Here is a 20,000-nt window from a genome sequence, read left to right as displayed (position 1 = left end):
CTAAACCAATCATTATTAAGTGTCCAACCATCACAAACTAGTTGGAAAAAGTACCAGTATAATGACAGTATAGTATCCACTGACACAGAAAGTACCCCAGAATGGTGAGAGGAAAAGGGATCCGGATAACGACAGTATCAACAGACACAATAAGAAGACACAGACACCCCAGAACGGTGAGAGCAGGTGAACTTACTAAAGTGTTGTTGTATCGTCAGTGATAAATCCATCGACTAGTGCTCAAAAGAAATACAATACCTGGAAACAGAAAGAAACGATAATACGTTACAGGTCTGTACATAAAAAGTTTTAATTCATCATTCAAATCAACTATTATTTGATGTGCTTACTTTCCATGAAACTTACAACATAATTCTGAATATTGTGGAACTATCTAATGAAAGCACTACAGTGATTGACCCTGCACTGAAAAATAAAACTCCATCATGCCTACGACGTCATAACCAAATTAACTTCTCAGAAATGTCTATTGTTTTAAACTACGTTAGGGGATATCTTAGTTGAACTACAGTATGTATGAAACCATGAACCCTATGCATGTCACAGCACTGACAGACAGAACGTTTTGTTTTGAAAGGCAGATTTTAATAGAGGAATGTAGACTATCCATCCATCCATAGGCCTGTCTGTCTGTGTGTTGATGGGATAGCGTTTGACAATGGCTGGCCATCTGTGGCAGTCTGAATGAGTACATAACAGCCCTGTCCCTCCCTGGACGAATGCTGGACTCATCAGAACACAGAACTGCTGATAAGGGGAAATACTTGCCTTGGATCGACTGATATGCATTTACAGAGAGAGGGCTTTATCTCACCAATACATAGATACAACAACAACAACAACAAAAACTAGTTTTCAAATTATAGCCCTGCATTTAACCTGTTTTACAAACTTTGGAAACTTTCAAACTAGTTCAGCCTATACTTTCCACGTATTCCCTAACCATTCTATTACACTAGTAATTATTGTTATCATTATGATTATTACAGTATTACAATATATTTTTGTAGTATGGCTGAATGTTCATATTCAATGGGAACTGATAGGCCTGTTACAGCCTATGATTGATGATATCAGTAGATTATTCAATGATCCAAATACGGGTAGCCTACTCAATAACGCGCTATCAAACTGGTGCAATACCTCTCCATACTGACAGTAGACCTATGTGTTGAGCTTTACATTATGTGTTGATCCTTTTGAGGTTTTGACGTGATGAAATGCCGTCTGTCAGTCCTGACAATAGAGAATCTGCCAGATGCGCATTGTGCCCGTTGGCACGGGCTATTGACGGATCAGTGTCATTGTGTTAAAGCAACCCGACCGTTTAACTCTTTGACCACTGCTGTACCTATAAAAAAACTAAAACCTTAGTTAATGATATATATCTTACTAGAAGACGTATTGATACAGTACTCGATGCAAGCTATGTTAACTTCGTAGTGGACTAGCGTGCGTAAATGCGCACATTTGGATAGATAGGCCTGTGGATGGAGGATGGAAGGATGGATGGATGGATGGATGGAAGTATCGGCTCTCCAAGCATTGACCACTGAAAGCAATATCCGGTGGCCAAAGCCATCCATATTTTGAGAGCTGGATAATCACACAGGTGGAAAGATCCCTCCCCTCCCCTTCCCCCTTCCCCCTTCCCTCCCACTCCCCAAATCCTAGCAGCTTTGACAGCTTACCAAACTCCTTTGACAGTGGCCAGCCAAAAACGTTTTCCCGGAAGCGTAGTGTTGCGATCTCTTGGTTTCTCCCACGGGTTCGAGGCCAGGCGTGCGTGAGAGGAAGCGTGAGCGAGAAAAGCGAGGCTAGTCTAAGGGCGCGTGTGGAACCTGGAGATGGGGTCCCGCAAAGCGCAGCGTCCCGTGCCCAGCCATCGCTACTGTCACATTGTGTGACCATGCATGAGTGCACGCGGGGAGGGGGGGGGGGTCCCCCCCCCCTCCCCCAACTCACCCCCCACCCACACTGTGGACTACGCCACGCCACGCCCCTGTGAACTTCCAAAATTCCTCACCGGGGCTCCAAAATTGCGCATGGCGTCTCCGCGCGCAGGGTGGAATTAATCACACGTAGCGAAGACACTGTATACAGTAGGACTTAATTCGAGGATGTAATCGTTTTCCTCAACTTGGACAAAAGTAAACATATATTCGTTATCGGACATAAGTTGTTTCGCCGACTTGGGCATCAGTGCACGTTTCCTATGATCGGAAAACTTGGATATTGTCTGCCAAAAACACGGATGACAGTAAATGCGTGGCCATAGGAATATGCCTCGGATTTGTCATAGATTTGTCCAAACTAGAAGATCATTTTATTGTGTTGATTAAAATTCTATTTCTATTCCATTCTATTTTTAATTTTGACAATGACATCATGCATCCTCTGGCTACACAGAAGAAAATGGAAAGCCATTACAAATACACGTTAATAATCTTGTGTTCGAGTATAATTGAACACAGTAATGTGAGTTCATGACCTTATGCAGAAATGGTTGTAGTCCACTACTCAATCATTTTCAACAAAACTCTCAGTAAAAAGATGGCTATTAGTCTGTGAAATTAAACAGAGATCAAAGCTACATTGTGATAAATACTTCTTATTAGAATAACCATGGCCAGGGATAACAGACTTAAAAAATAATATAAAAAAACATTTTGGCTATACATTTTTTTTTCAGGACAGCAAAATAGCAGATTGATCAATCAGACAAAATATGTGTGAGCAATAATCTATTTATTTCAGGTGTTTCTCTTAAAACACACATCCTATCAAAGTAATTTAGTGGTGTGTGTGTGTGTGTGTGTGTGTGTGTGTGTGCGTGTGTTTGACTCTATCTGTCTGCCTGGTTGCCTGGGTCATGCTCAGTTGGCACACCTTGGCAACACAGTTTTGCAACAGAAAATGTTGATCTGTGTTCTTATTGGACAAACCCAGGTAGTGCCCTCCTGGTTTAAAAAACATTTGCTCCTGCTTCATGCCAAATGTGAACATGACCCTTATTGTGTGTTATGTACATGGTCATTTTCCCATGCAGTGTGAACACTGGCCACTAGATGGCACAGTGATGCAGTGCCAGTGCCTTTGGCGGGGCAGAAGACATTAGATGCAGAAAATGATAGGTCTACACGATGCTGCTCTCATCAGAAGAAACACATGTACCTCACAATGTACATAGACTTTAAGTGTGGGCTGTGTTTTCAGTTCATAAGGAATTTAAAAGGGCTCCTCACTCGCTCTTTATTGGCAGTCTGTGTGTTTGTCTGTGTGTTTGTTTGTGTGTTTGTCTGTGTTTGTCTGTGTGTTTGTTTGTGTGTTCGTCTGTGTGTTTGTTTGTGCATGTGTCTGCACATATGCGTGAAAATGTGGTGCGTCTGCTTCAGTATGCCTCAGTAACCATGTGTGTGTACTGTAGATTTGTTTTCACATATGCGTGATAGAGTGTGTGACAGAGAGTGTGTGTGTGTGTGTGTGTGTGTGTGTGTGTGTGTTTGTACTCGCGTATGTGTGTGTGTGTGTGTGTGTGTGTGTGTGTGTGTGTGTGTGTGTGTATGTATATGTATAGAATGTGTGTGTGTGTGTGTGTGTGTGTGTGTGTGTGTGTGTGTGTGCTCACGTATGTGTGTGTGTGTGTGTGTGTGTGTGTGTGTGTGTGTATATGTATACAATGTGTGTGTTTTGTGTGTGTGTGTGTGTGTGTGTGTGTATGTGTGTGTAGGTATATGTATACAATGTGTGTGTTTTTGTGTGCGTGTGTGTACATTCCCTCCCCTCACACCGCCTTGCTGCAGGATGACCCCGAAGATGACGACGACAGCAGCTTCTCGTTCTTCCTATTCTGCAGCAGAGTTTTGTCTTTGGGGTTCCCGGAGCAGTTTGTGTCACGACCCTTCTGGGACCCCTTCCCTTCCCTTGACGAACACCTGGCGCACGTCACCTTGGCAACCAGGTAGGCCAGTTCGGCGACGTTGAGAAGCATGCAGGCGCAGGAGGAGCCGGCCATGAAGACGGTGAAGATTGTTTTCTCGGTGGGCCGTGAAACGAAGCAGTCCACTAGGTTGGGGCAGGGCCACTGGTCACACTGGACCAGGCGAGGCATGCTGAAGCCATCATACACAGCGTAGAGAGCATACCTATAGAATCAGATGAAGAAGGTTAGACAAGGCCACGAGACTACAAGCCGTAAACGACAGGCCTACACAGATGAGGGTGTACGTGTGGTTCTTAGGTGTCTGTTTAAAATGAATCGTAAAGAAACAAAAAGACTAACTGTTCGGTCATTACGATTTAATCACAGCTCATCGTGCCAGACTTCTGGGGTTAAAAACAACGTACATGAAGCCTCCCTCGAACAACAGACGGAACAGCAGGCTGAAGGCATAGGTCCACCACAGCGGCCCCACGATCGGCAGCCTCCTCCCCCTCAGGCTCTCGAGCTCCGCCTCCTGAGCCACGAGGCTTCTATCACCACCACGGCAATGCCCCGCCGCCCTGGAACCCTGCAGGACCCTCCTCTTGTCGCCGTGGTTACGGTAGGCCACGTACATGGCGACCAGGAGCGGCGGCGTGGAGACGAACACCAGCTGCAGGCACCAGAGGCGGATGTGGGACACGGGGAAGAAGTGGTCGTAGCACACGTTCTCACAGCCAGGCTGCAGGGTGTTGCAGGTGAAATCGCTCTGCTCGTCCCCCCAGACGCTCTCTGCAGCCAGGACGAGGACGGTGACCCGGAAGATGAAGAGGACCGACAGCCACACTTTGCCCAGGCTGGTGGAGTGGCGGTTCACTCCACCCAGCTGGGCGTAGAGGGTGCCCCAGGTCATCGCTCCTCCTCTGCCCCAGAACAGACACCTCTACCCTGGCTAGGGAGAGGGGAGATGAGGGGGTGGGGGAGGGGTTAGAGGGATGGGAGGTGGCTGGAACGAAGGGAGAGTCGAAGGGAAGGAGAGGGGAGTGTGGAACATCTGGAGATGGAAGAGAAGAGAAGGGGGGAAGAGAGAGGGGGATGACGGGGGAACATGCTTTGGGATCAGGAAAAGGAAGGCCAGGAGGGTCTCCCAACTTTTCCTTATGGACTAGGCAATCAAGCTGTGGAGACAGAGCACAGGAGAAAAGGGTGATGAGGGTGAGGGATGGCTGGAGGATAGAGGGAACGCGTTGGGGGAAAGAGTCTGGGAGGAGGAGAGCAGGTGAATGGCAATAAGGTGGGGAGAGGAGGGAGAGGAGACACTCAGACTATTTGGGAAGAGGGGAGAGGAGAGAGGGGTTAAGGAATTGGGGAGAGATGGAGGGAACAAGGACAGGAGGAAGCGAGGAGAGTTGAAGTGGAGGAGGGAGGAGTGAGTGAATGAGTGAAGGAGAGAAGAGTGGGGAGACTTGGATTGAGTGAGTGGAGGAGAGAGAGAAGACTTGGGTCAAGAAATAGCGAAGGAGAGAAAGAGAGGGAGGTGAATAAGAATGAGAGGAGAGGAGAAGGAGAGGAGGCACTGTGTACAGATGCATGGTGAGAGCAGTGCCAACATTCTAATGAACTATTGAACCAACCAGCCCACTCTTGTATTGTAGGCTACCACAACTGTACTATCTATTGTAGCCTACTAGTGTACTCCCGCCCCACTGTACTGTACTGTAATTCAAATCGCCATTTAAACCTGACAAGATTGTTTTTCAGGTAAAAAAAAAAATGCCCATGGATGCATACCTTTACTGGCATCTACATGTATCAGCTTGCAATATTTTGGGTTGTATAATACAAAGAGGTTAATGTCTTATCTTACCACATGAAAAATACATGGTATTGAATGCGGTATAATAAATGTATTTTTTCATGACTTGTGTTGTTGTCATGCACTATACTGTTATTATCCACAAACATCGTGGACGTGTTTATCCTGTCTATGTAATGTAATGTACAGTATAGGCTATCGCTTACGTACCTACAGTGGGCTATCCCCTGCTCTTGTTTTAAACAATAAAAACAATGAATAGGAAAATGGAATGGAATAAAAATGGAATAATAATATGACATGACAGTCAATGACCTAAGTAACTGTCTGACATTGACATTGACAACCTCGTAATCCATCACACATCTTTTTTTTTCTCCCAATTCAGTTTATTCGATTAATAACGACGTCTCTCAGAAAATACGAATAACAATAATAATCTCGACAACCTGTTCTCTCTCACCTTTTTCTCCTGAGCTTCAAGACACCTCCATAAAAGGTGCGGTTTACCCAACGGGACTCTTGAGAAACGATGAAGGATGAAGTTGTCAGCTCTACCTTTTTCCACTTATGGTTATGGTTTGGATCTGGGGTAAAATGAACATGGACCTGTGGGTAACTACAGGCTGTCCAGCACCTGAAAACGCGGATGAGAATGAATTAGCTGAAAGCAGGTGATGCGCCGCTCAATCGTAGAGTGGGAAAGATGTGTGTTCCGACCCCTGAGCGCTCTCCGAGACTCACCTGAACTAGAGGATTCACCTATATGATGCCAGCGGGATGGGCGGAGCTGGAATCTGGAGCGACATGTAGTAATGTAGTAATTACTTCAGTAATAATAATCATGTTATACCCTTGTTTATCACATTTTTGTAAATATTATAACAGTGATTTTGATATTTCCATGCACTTTAGATCGGCTGTATGAATATAATTATGTATTCAAAACATGCATATTTTTTTATTTATTCATCTGTAAGACATTGCTGATGCTTGCTGATGCTGATGACCATTGATTGCATCTGTAATCTTATATAATATATAATATAATAACAATGTGGTCAGGGCTGCACGAAAGGAGGGATGGACACGCCGGGGGAGATGGAGCAGTGGGCTGCGTCGCTCAGTTACTCTTTTATTTCTGGATTTTATTAGATTTTATTTCCAGATGCCGTGTGTGTGTGTGTGTGTGTGTGTGCGTGCGTGCGTGCGTGCGCGTTGGGCATGACTCCCCTATCCCGCACATCATGAAATCAAGACATAATTTGGTCTTCCCTATATTTAAATCAGCGTAGCCTACCCACTTTGACCACCCACCAAAACGCCTAAAGCCTGGCATACACTACACGTTTTTTGCCCGGTCTACGGGATTTAAACATCGGAGAACCTCTCTCATTTAATGATTCAGTAAAGCCAAATTGTACTAAACTGGCAATCAGTATATAGGCCTACATACACCGAGTAACGCTATCCAGCAGTACGACGTTATCACTGGCCGATTGGCTGCGGCAGCTAATTGGGACATATGCCTCGCGCCTAATCAGAGTACCAATCACACTTGGCGAATTGAGGCCGAAATTAATCAACATGTGCACTGCACAAGACCCACTTTCGGCCTTTTTTTTCTCTGACCAAAACAACAACAATCCATCCTAGCTGCCTGAGGTACTGGATGGATGTGATTAAGCGCAGATTCCCTTTCCTTTCTATTCATCCCCTTCTATTCATCCTTCTTTTCATCCTTCTTTTCATCCCCAAACTGCTCCCACCATATTAGGTTTCCCATCCTGCACCATTCCACCAGGGTGACAACAGGGCACAGGAGACACACACACACACACACACACACACACACACACACACACACACACACACACACACACACTGCGCGTGCACATACTGTATGATGTTTTTTCAAACCTGGTTTAAAGTTATTACTATACTGCCCCTCTCTAATGGTTTTTCTCATAATGAGGGGTAATTATTTAGGCCCAGGAGGGTGCCTACACTCCAGATAAAGGCCTACTCTGTCTCCTAATGAGCTACGGCACACAGATGATAATCAAGTGTGTTGGTGCTGAGCAGCAACAAAGCCTGCACACACACACACTGCGGCCATCCAGGACTCTACCAACATACGTATGGAGTTATGGAGTTATGGAGTTACTGTGTGGGGGGGGGGTACTTTTCAGATCTTGGAGCAGGTAACCAGACACAGGTACAGTAAATGTGGCTTTTCTCTCTGAGCAGAACCGACTCCAGCACAACCACAATGCACTGTTGTGTCCGGCTGATGACAGAAGTAAAGACATTAGAACTAAGTTCAGGGGGAATGAGAGAAGAGGAAGCGTCCTCGTTAGAGAGGAGACACAGGGGGAGTCATTGATTGTAATCGAGTCATTGCGAAAATAACAACGACACTTACTTCAGATGCATATCAATGAATGGATATCAGTGTCTCGGGATAGTTCTGAAAGCCTCACTGTTGGTGTGTGTGTGTTGTGTGTGTGTGTGTGTGTGTGTGTGTGTGTGTGTGTGTGTGTGTGTGTGTGTGTGTGTGTGTGTGTGTGTGTGTGTGAGAGAGAGAGAGAGAGAGAGAGAGAGAGAGAAGAAGAAGAAGAATAAAAGAAAAGAACATAGAAGGAGAGAGAGAGAGAGAGAGAGAGAGAGAGAGAGAGAGAGAGAGAGAGAGACTGGCTGATAGATTCTTTCAAGCCGTTCCATGAGAATTCTAGCCCGTGGCTGAGAGGGGGTAAAATGGAAGTGATTGTTAGCTGGAGTAGCCCTTGGTCAGCCAGCCAGCAGCAGAACAGAGAGGCCCAGTGTCAGAGCTCTTGGGAGCAGGCCTGGGATACAGTGGGAGAGAGGTTCTGCATGTGACTGAACAGCAGGTCTCAGCCATGTAGGTGGACCATGCCCCCTAAACACTGGTCCCAGGTCAGTTCTGTTGTATAACTGCTGATGAGGGAGGCTATGGTTGGGTGCAAGGAGAGCTGATCCCAGTGCAGGGATTGGGGTTGAGTGGTTACTGGAGCAGTCTGTGTGCTTGTTGTCCCACTCTTGCATGCATGCCTTACATTGATGAGAGGGACCGGGGAAGAACATACACTCACACATGCTCTTCAAACAAACAAGACCAGAATTGGAGCTCAGGCCAACTAGAAACACAGAGGGGGAGGGCTGAGACAGCTCAAAAGCGGAGGTGTGCCCAATTAGTACATACTGTACACACACACACATACAGCTGCGCGTGTTTCTTTATTGTGGTACTCTTTATAACCAATCATGAAAAAACGTCTTTTGACACATGTGTACCTGAATCAGGAAAAGCCCTATTTGTGGTAGGATATAAATCATTATAGTATTTGAGAGATCTAGCCTATTGATTGCACATATTGTGTGTTCAGTTGATGTTTGTGTGGTAGTTATCAAAAGAGAATTCATAGGACACATTAAGGATTTTTTTTATATACAATAGCAGCCATGTTGTCACTGCCATTTTTTCCAAGTTGTGAGGTCCACATTTCGAAACAAACTGTTCAACTTGAGACTGCAGAGATGCATACCCTGCCTGTTCTCTCTTGGCCTTGCCTGCTTTCCAGGGGCGTCTCCAAGGGGGACGCGCCGCAGTATCAAGTCAAATATTCCAAAAACAGCTGCTGTTTGTCAGGAAAAGAGCAGTGCAAAAAAGAACAGAAATGGTAGCAGAAGGATATTGGGTTGGTAGATGGTAGCCACTGTAGGCTGACCCTATTTTGACTTGCTGGGATATTTTGCCCTAGACATTGTCCTATTGTTATAACTACTGTAAACCATAGCCTAATACCTCATTGCCGAAGTGTGAAGCATGTTTCCCTGGAACTGTAGAGAGGCAGTCCAGGAGAGACCGACTGACAGGGACAGGGTGGCCTCGGAGAGATCCAAAGTATATGGTTAGAGAATATAAACCTAGAATCCTCTCAGTGACTTCCTGAAAACCCCCAGAAACAGACCAGAATGGCCACGCCCCCCTTGTCCTCATTACCAGACTTAATAAATACTGCTTCAGAACTCCTATGCTAGTCATACAATGTAACTAAGAATTTTGCTGTAAAGAAACTTGAAAATAAAATTGATCACAAACAAAAAGAAACTTGAAAATGGATTTGTTGTTTTCATGACTGGTTTGAGGCTGAAATTGAGTAAAGTGAGGTTGGCACTGTTGGCATTTATCATAGAGCATTGCAACGCCAACATTCAAACTCACGTTTGTCCTCAATGGAAGGTTGAAACAACTTGATATATGTCACATTAGTTAGAAACCACATGTATTGTTTAATATCATTAAGAAAATTAGATAGTTGTCCAGCTGTTTCTTTACAAAGTTCCCTTGGAGGACCATTGGCTGTGCATTTATCATCCACTTTCTTTGGCCTCTATTTAGCTCCTGGTCTCCTCATATACCACAATTCACTCCGATATTAGCCGTTAGCATCATTGCCCTAAAATGCTAAAAGCCCCACCTCTTGGTTTCATTCTCTTTGGTCTGTCCCACGGTAACCACGGTAACGTATTAACAGCAACGATCGTGATGTAGCCTACAATAGTGTAATATGAGCTAGAGGAAGCAGATTCTGGTATCTCTGTATTATAAAATCTCTAGTTATACTGTAAATACGATTGCACTGGACTAGCATCTTCTTAAAAAATGTTACACATTTAAAAACTTTGTTTCTGTCGTTTGATAGGCCTACCATTCCTCTGGTTCATTCATTTGATATCTGCTACGTCATTGTGAGGAAACGGAAATAGCGTTGTTGCAAAAACAGTGACCACACGGTCAAGACATTTGCACATTTTCTGCGGGGATTAATTCATCAATCTCCAGAAATGGCTCTCGAATCTAGGATCACACAAGAAGAGATTAAAAAAGAACCAGAAAAGCCTATCGATCGGGAAAAGGTAGCTAAGCCCAAATCAAGTAGCTATTGCACGTTGAGCTAGCTAGCGGCTAAGGTTAGACTTGAATGTTTCGCTACTAGCGAGCGAGCTAGCTAGCTAGCTACCACTGTATCTAATGGTGATTATTAGCTATCATTTAGCAATCATTTAAATGTCATTTTGTTTTGATCAAAATCCAAGCTGTTTTTATAACTTGGCCTCGTATCCACAGACTTGTCCTCTCCTGCTGCGAGTTTTCACCACAAACAGTGGCAGGCACCACAGAGTAGACGAATTTGCCCGAGGAAACGTCCCCTCAAGTGAGCTGCAAATATACACATGGTAAGTTTATTTAACTAATACCATCAACTGTGGTTCTGCTGTTGACATAGCTAGCTAACAGTGAAGCCAAGGCAGCGTTGTGTATGTATTCCATATGCACTCTTATTCCAGTTATTAGACGTGTGTGTGTCTGTACAACCCGTGACTGCGTTATCTCACAAAACTATTGATTATTGCTTTAACATGTTCACTTTCTTTTTGTGAAGGATGGACGCCACACTAAAGGAGCTGACCAGTCTAGTGAAGGAGGTGTACCCTGAAGCTCGAAAGAAAGGAACACACTTTGGGTTTGCCATTGTTTATCCAGATCCCAAAAGACAAGGCTACAGGTAACTACCGGGCTTCCGCAATATGAATGCATATTCACCCAACGATCTATGTCCTATTCACAAGTAGACTACGTAACGTGTTGCATCCATTAAAGCAGTGTTTTTATGCTTGACCCTTGAACCCCAGGGTGTACAGAAGTCTGCCTACCATCTTAGTCTCCAGTGGCCACCCACTAGCTTTGTCTCAATAGTATTAATGTGCTTTTCTTTCCTTGTGTCCTCTCCTCATGATCTCTTTGATAAAAGTGGAAGTAATATGTAATCCTAGTCAGACCTTTTATCTGTCAGTGGTAATGAAGTAAAGGATTCTAGAGGAGGTATCATTTATCAAGTAATAAGGTGGGGAAGTGGGAGGAGATTTATTTTCCAGGACCACTATGTAGTTTGTTTCCTTCTGTTGAGTTTTTTTTTGGTAGCTGGCGCAGCTTGAATCACGTAATCACGTTTTGAGTTTGTAGAGATCGATATTAGTTTACTGACAACAAAGTGAATTGTCTGCTTACAGTGACCAACGATATGTTAGCAAGCAACAAGTTGTCGTCTGCTGTAGTCCTTTACATTTTTTTCTCCAGTTTCTATATAAATGTATCCTCTTTGATGAATGAATGTATCATTCAAAAATGAGTGTAAAAACACACAAAGGGTAGTCAGTACGTGTGCATGTCCTGATGTTAACCATTTTTTGCTATGATTAATGTTTCCACTATCAATATTTGAATGCAGCTGAAAGTGGACCAATAGCCATAAACAAATATGCCATTAAGTGTCACAAAAAAAGGCGGGACAACATTTTCCCCTCCCATTTTCCCAGCCTATTAAGATAGCCGGTGACTGCTGTTGTCTAATCCATGATTTCCATGGCTACAGGGTGAAGGACATTGGCAATACCATATCCGGGCGGAAGGGGGCAGATGACTCCATGACTCTCCAGTCACAGCGCTTTCAGATAGGAGACTACCTGGATATAGCCATCACACCGCCCAATAGAGCCCCACCTCTAAACACACGGATGAGGCCCTTCTGAACGTGCACACACACACACACACACACACACTTTCTCTGACTCAGGAGTGTGCCTGGACAGAGCCATCTGCAAAGTCCCTACTGAATTTGCTGTTTTTTGTAGCCCTTTTTATTGTGAAGATGGAAAATGGTTGTGGAATAAAGTTCTTTTTACAAAAGATTTTTATTCTGTCATCTCTGTACATATGATTGTGCTTGGATGCTCTCAGTTTCTACGATGATATACATACGTATGTAACTAGCAAGTGATTGAGCACCCTTGTTTAAGTTGCAGGCAGAGCAATGTCATGTCAGTTCCTGTAGAGGACAGTAGCACACAGCTCACACCCACTGGAGTATCAAATCAAACTTTATTGATAGAGCACATTTCACTGGAGTATCAAATCAAACTTTATTGATAGAGCACATTTCATACACATGCAACACAATGCGCTTCACAGGAATATGAAAACAATGAAAAGACAAAACACAAAGAGGATAACGACTATAACATGGGAGTTTAAAACAGTAAAAATCAACAGTAAAAGTGAGGACTGTAGAGACTAATGCATGGTTAATACAGTAAAAGCTCAAATGTAATTTGAAAGAGAAAAAAAAAAAGGGATGAACTCAAACTAAACGTCGGACTGAAATATATATTTCTATGCTTTTATTATGTCAGAGCAATGACACTGTAGCACAGACTCAGAGTTGATTAAATCAGCTTTAATTCATTTATAGATTTTCATCTGCTCAGACTGCTTCAGGACTGACCAGGCCGTCTGGCACTACTGCTGGCACAGTCTGTTATTAAAGTAGAGGCCATTTGGAGTTCGGAAAGTACAGGGAACGCACTTCAAGAATCTTGCAAGAGCCAGAAAGATTTCTCTTTGGATTAAATGGGGAAAACCCATTCCTTTTAACAGCCTTTTAAATGGTCAATCCTGTCAGTTGAGCTGGGCTACATGGTGGAATTATGGATCCATTTTTTGACACAACTGTTTTTGTTTACAGACATTGGTGACATTTCCGATAATCTGTAGAACATGGTTACATACTCAACAGCATTTCAGGTCTGAAATCACTAAGGCTATTGTTTCAAGTTAAAATGTAAAGTTCAGTGTAGACAAATCGATGCTCCTGGACCCATGGAGTAACGATTAGTAGCCTAGGCTACAGTTGAAAGCACAACATGCCAGATTGTCACTGATGAAGTATAACCAGAGAATGTGGTATAACTAAAAAAGGTCTTAAATAATAGGCATAGCTCTTTATAAACTCCTGTTGCCTGTGACAAATGTTGGTAAATCACAAGACAATTAGAACTCTTGAATAAGAACAACAACAGACCTGTATAACACATTCTTAGAATGTCACACAACAATGCACTCTCTTGGATACCAGTTCTACCCCACTGAAACCACTCTCAACCACTTAACCAATCAACCCTACCACTCTCAACCACTCAACCAACCAACTCTACCCACTACCCTGAACTACCGATCTATGTGTCTATGTGTCTATCTAACCAACCTTCTCTCATCTGTCTGGCCACTGAGTTTGACGTCACGGTTACCCAGCTAGCATTTTGTTGTTGCAGGCCAACTGCATTTAATGATTTTGCAGTTGTTGGACAACAATGACCGATACATATGTTAGTAATGACACCACAGGCCTACTAGAAAGTTTATTGAAACGCATAAAAAAAAAAAACAATCACAGTGAAAACTAGGTAGGCTATTTAACATTGAGGCAGATGAGAAGACCCCTTCATTGTCCCCTCAGAAGGACGTGTTCGCCGTTTGGAACACCATCCTGTGAGTATCTATGGAGGAGCCTTCCTCCTGGGAAAAGTGATAATGATGTTGGCATGGTGATCGCTGGAAAATTCTGAATTCTGTGGTAATGAGGAAGGAGCACCATGGCTGGCCAGCCGATCACAGATGTAGTTGATTCCTGTGGTCCAGCAGAGCTGAACCCCATACTGTCATCTGGGCTAGGGAACCCCTGCCATCTGCTCGTCTGGCTCGGATCCAATAACACAGCGACTGCTTCAGGGCTCTCTGTGTATTTGTATTGGCTAGCAGTACAGTCTTTTTCAAAGATTCTAAAGTGTTCTTCACATCATACCCTTGTAACACATGAAAGATCTGAAGCAACTGGATTGGTGTAAGTAATATGAGAATCCATTTGAAGGCTGTGGATGGAGCCAACAAGAACCTGCTTACACCTATCTGGCCCCTACAGACCTGACAAACATTTAATAGTAGAGTAGTAGAGTACTAGGGGGCTAGTGTCCATAATAGTAGAATCAATTCATCGCTGTTGGGGAAGCTACTCTGAAATTGTATTGTATTTATTGTAATGTATTTGACCTAAATTACCAATCACTTGTGAAGTTGAACTACACTAAAGAAAAATGGTTTGTAAAACTAAAAAATAAGTACTTAACTACTGAAACCACTACTAAGATTATAATTGAGTTAAACTACCACCAAGCTGCAGCAAAATGTCGTCAAACTAATAGTTACATAGCTACATGTAATGGAACTACTCTCCAGCACTGCAATTCATGAAACTTTGTCCAGGCCCTTTATTTAGTTTTCACCACTCACGGTATCGCTGCTTTAACACATATAAAAATAACAAAGAGGGACACTGGATTTTCCTGTTATCTTTGAGTTTGATGGTTGTTTTGAAACCTTTTGCCTCTCTCCAATCAGAGGTCCCTGTTGATTGATTAGGCATCAGCACTAATGTTGGGAGTCATTACTTCATATTAGTTTGAGTGGTGTTGTTCTCATTGGGTGCACCAGACTGAGAGAACTGAGGAGTTCATTATTAAATACATCAGAGACTCATTTCGGATCTTGCCAAATGGCCACTGTGTAATATGTACAGTTCCCTCCGTAAGTGTTGCAAAGAGGAAGCATTTTGTCTTCTTTTAGCTCTATACTACGACAGTTTAGTTTGGCAATCAAACAATTACTATGAGGTTAAAATAGAGATTATGAGCTGACCGCAGTAGCAGAATGTAGTGTACAGAAACATCTTCTCTGCTCGAGTACAAGCAAATGCTTCCAAATTCATTGGATGGTGGTTCATCATACAGTAAGACAATGACCCCAAACATACTGCCATATCAGTTATTATAGGGAGTTTTTCAGGGCCAAAAAGGGGATTGTTCTTGACAGGCCAAGTCAAATCTTCTGATTTAAATCCAGTTGAATATGCGTTTCATTTCATGATGATGTGATTTGAGGCAAAAAGACCTCAAAATGCATTACTGGCCTGGCGGGCATCACCAGAAAATATACCCAGCGTCTGGTGGGGTCAATGGACCTCAGACTTCAGGCAGTTATTGCAAGCAAAGGATTGTCGACCAAATACTAAACCTACTTTATTCGGACATTAAATTATTTTTTCCAATACTTTTAGAGCCCTGAAATAAATGGTGAAATGGCAAATGGTGAACCCAATCTGAAAAACAAAACCCATAGAATGAAAGCTGAGAAACTCTACTTTGACCCCATAGTAATTGTTCAAATCCAAACTGTCGTAGTATAGAGCTAAAAGAAGACAAAATACTTTCTCTTTCCAATACTTATGTAGGGCACTGTATATGTTCTCTGTGTGACCACGACAATTTCCCCCTGGGGACAATAAAGTTGTTCTTACTTTCTCATGTCTCCCTGTCATTTATTTGTAAGACATTCTCATTTGTTTATGGTAATGCATCATCATTATTTCAGTATTTACCTAAACATTGTTGACTGTGAATATAACTTATTTCATTATTAACACATTTGTCAGACAGCCAGTGCTCTTTTATTCATTTTGTTTATTTGCTGGGGGCAGATTACATTAAACCACAGACTCATCATTAGATTACCAGATACCTTGAGTAGCATTCAAGCCAAAGCATATAGATATATATATAGATATAGATATATACATATATACATATATAGATAGATATAAATATATACATTCTCGTAAACCCATGCATAAGCATCTGATAGAGAGAAGCTGAAATATCCACATGAGCTACACAGTGATGGATTTCCAAACAAGAAGCTAACACACACACACACACACACACACACACACACACACACACACACACACACACACACACACACACACACACACACAGAGTAATGTCAATGAGCCATAAAAAATGTGTTCGGCCAGCACAGCTCCATCATGGGAATGTAGATGCTTGTGTGACTATAATTGTGGATCGATATACGGTATATACTCAAGGGACACGCCTGACGCAGCAGAAAGGCCTCACAGAGATCTACAGCCCGGGGGCCCGACAACGAGTATGGGACAGCCAGACTACCGGACCCGCTAAAAACACCCATATGACACTAGCTCTAGCACTGCTAAAGGGAAGTGCTTCCTCCAGTGCTTCCTCTGAGTGAATGAGTTCCACCTTATTGACCATTATAGGCCCTCATGCTATTTGTTTGTGTTCCCCACCAGAGTCGTCGGGGGACACCGTCTACCGCCAATGTCTCTCTCTCTCGGCCCCGGGCCGTCACCATGCAGCAGATGGACAGAGGATACACACACACACACACAAACTGTGATGAGAATGGACTAAGTTTACCATTAGGACTGCCCCATTGCAGTGGTAATGTGGTGGAGTGTTATTATCTACTAAAGAGCCAGATTTCCAGATAGTACCACCTGTCTCTGTGGTTGTGTTTGTGACAGGATCCTAGAACCTGTACAGTTGTTAGAGTATCCTACCTGGTTACCTCACACACGCACGCACGCACGCACGCACGCACGCACACACACACACACACACACACACACACACACACACACACACACACACACACACACACACACACACACACACACACACACTCACACATTCACACATTCACAAGCCCATTCTTAAAGGAGCGCATTCTCTCTGTCTGCCTTCATGCCCTCCTGGTTCATTGATTTGACACGCTGCTGTCAGATGTATTTGTAAAAAAAAACGAAAAAAAAAACACTGTTGATTCTCAGAGAGCAATCACTCTAGGGCTATTTATAGTTGGCCCCCGACTGGGTATGTGGCACTTGGAGAAATTGCCAATTTAGGAGCGAGAGAGTGATGATTGCTCGACCGCATTGGTGAGGCAGCAGATCTATCAGAGGAGATCTAGAGACAGATATAGCAGCAACAATGGACAGGAGGAAAAGGGGAATCTTTAGCCTGGTGGCCAGACCTGTTTCTGCATCACCACCGTCATGGGGTCGGCTACAGCAGAAACCTATTTGGCCACCTGACTAGCTATTACACAATAGCATGTGGCTTGCAATGTAACATTTAATCTAGCCGGCTCTAGTGTAAATAAATACAAACCAAAACACACATACACACACACACAAAATGTATAAAGGCACTCGAATTAGTTATGCAGTATAGTTAATAAAGGTATTGGTAATGCTTCATTCATAATCCATGACTCATTCCATATTGAGATCTCACTGGAAATGAGATGAGTGGTTTCTGTGTGCTATTAGCGATTGGTATTTGCAGGCATGTGCCCTCCTATGGCGCGTGTGTGTGTGTGTGTGTGTGTGTGTGTGTGTGTGTGTGTGTGTGTGTGTGTCTGTATGTGTGTGTGTGTTTATTCTTTCACAATGTCTTTTTGGTTGAATCTCACATGAGCTGTGTGTGTGTGAGTGTGTGTGTGTGTGTGTGTGTGTGTGTGTGTGTGTGTGTGTGTGTGTGTGTGTGTGTGTGTGTGTGTGAGAGAGAGAGAGAGAGAGAGAAAGTGTGTGCGTGTGTGTGTGTGTGTGTGTGTCTATCCTTATGACTAGTATTGCTTATCCAGTACCCACCCAACCATGGCAGAAGGCTGTCTGAGAGTTAATTGAGATAAATGGTGGTTTCCTCTTGTGAAGTGGTCCCTGTAGAGCAATCGCCAAAAACCCACAACCATAAATGGACTTTGCCCATTGCCGTTTTAACCAATAAACATTGTGATGTCATTCAGGCCTAACACATGGCAGCTTGGAATGTCAGAGCCTCCAGGGTAACACATAGCAGTCATAGAATTATGGAATGCCCGGAGGTAGCAACGTGGAGTTTGGTCCTCTCTCGTCCTGAGGCGGTGGAGGACCCATCAGTCTGACAGACCAACCTTGACTTGATGGGACAGGGGCAAGCGGGATAGTGTGTGTGTGTGTGTGTGTGTGTGTGTGTGTGTGTGTGTGTGTGTGTGAGAATGTGTGTGTGTGTGTGTGTGTGTGTGTGTGTGTGTGTGTATTCCAGTGTCGACACGCCTGGATACGGACGGCTGACATTTAATGATATTTCTGGCAGCAGGTGTGTTTGAAGGAATCCTATTAAGAAAGAAAGAAGACTCATCCTTTTCTCTCTGTCTGTCCCTGTTTCCCTTCTCTCCCTTTCTCTCTTTCTCCTTCTCTCTACCTCTCTCGTTCTCTGTCACTTTTCACTTGTTCTCCCAGGGGTTACAGGGGTGTCTTTTACCGAAGGAGCCGTTTCTGTTTATAACAGGAGTGGCACAATAAATGAGAAAACAAATCTTAGCTTTTAGTAACTTACTCATGCACACATACTTCAAAATATTGCAATTGCAATATTGCCTATTAGATTGATTTTGAATTAATTCATTACTTTGCTGTGAATTTCTATTTGTCCACCATCAAATGTTTTCAAATATCTATGGGGCCGATGGGATATCAGACAAGTCAGATATCAAGTGAAATGGCCCCAGGCTACATGTCTGACTGCCCCACTGCTCTAGCATTTGTGTTTTGTGTTGTGTGTGTGTGTGTGTGTGTGTGTGTGTGTGTGTGTGTGTGTGTGTGTGTGTGTGTGTGTGTGTGTACATAGGCCAATCGGATGTGAATTGTGATTGAAGGGCTGAGAAAGAGGGTTGTCAGGCAGGTTTTAGAAAATGGATGAGCAAGAGGACTCTCCTTTCTCATCCCTCCCTTGTCATGAAAAACCCAGTATTGATCAGGCAAAATATCAACTCACTGCAGCAAACAACAAGATTGCTAGTGTCTTAAATTTGGGAATTCCTCCATGTACATTTACATTTGTGCAGACGCCTTTATCCAAAGCGACTTACAACAAATACATTTGACTAAGTAAGTGAATCATCTATCCATCAGTCATCATAAGAAAAATTTATTCATGCTAGGATATTGGCAGTCACAATGCTAGAATAAAGGAAGATTTTGTTTTATTTACAGGAGAGAAACTTCCACAGGGTGGTAGTGGGGATGAAGAGGTCTTTAGGAGGGACAGTTAAGATGTAGCCTGAAGAGATCTTCAATCTACGGCGGAAGATAGGTAGTGACTCTGCAGTCATGATAGCAGTGGGAAGCTCGCTCCACCAGCGGGGCGCCAGGACAGTGAAAAGCCGTGACCGAGTAGCGCAGCTGCTGTATCCACGTAGAGGCGACGGTGCCAGGCAGCCAGCCGAGGTGGAAGAGCGGAGTATTCGGGCAGGGGTTTGGGAGCTGACCATTGCTTGCAAGTACGGAGGGGCTGTTCATGTAGAGAGGATAGTGTTTTTAACACCACAAATTAGCAAAACAAAGATGGTGTAATCAATGGAAGACATGAGTGAGTGCAATATGTCTCAAATGTACATTTGATATT

At 43.5% G+C, this 20,000-nt stretch overlaps 3 protein-coding genes across 3 annotated transcripts in view; 1 reads left to right on the top strand and 2 right to left on the bottom strand.

The window, feature by feature from the left end:
• Positions 1-20,000, bottom strand: part of LOC310815397 (uncharacterized protein) — a 116,270-nt gene that overhangs the window by 47,766 nt on the left and 48,504 nt on the right. The gene's annotated exons all lie outside the window — the stretch shown is intronic.
• Positions 3,806-4,856, bottom strand: LOC310815052 (gap junction beta-2 protein-like; the record flags this gene model as incomplete). The annotated part of the gene is made up of 2 exons (XM_083684663.1): positions 3,806-4,166; positions 4,369-4,856. 2 exons carry the CDS (start codon positions 4,854-4,856, stop codon positions 3,806-3,808), a joined length of 849 nt encoding a protein of 282 aa, XP_083540789.1.
• On the top strand, positions 10,549-12,525 carry LOC310814929 (histone deacetylase complex subunit SAP18-like). The gene is made up of 4 exons (XM_083684498.1): positions 10,549-10,700; positions 10,912-11,021; positions 11,228-11,350; positions 12,218-12,525. Exons 1-4 carry the CDS (start codon positions 10,629-10,631, stop codon positions 12,372-12,374), a joined length of 462 nt encoding a protein of 153 aa, XP_083540624.1. The 5' UTR covers positions 10,549-10,628; the 3' UTR covers positions 12,375-12,525.

This window comes from Argentina silus (genome assembly GCF_951799395.1).
Source record: "Argentina silus genome assembly, chromosome: 14".
Lineage (NCBI taxonomy): Eukaryota > Metazoa > Chordata > Actinopteri > Argentiniformes > Argentinidae > Argentina > Argentina silus.
Note: the sequence above shows the minus strand (reverse complement) of the source record. Positions and strands in the feature narration are given on the sequence as shown.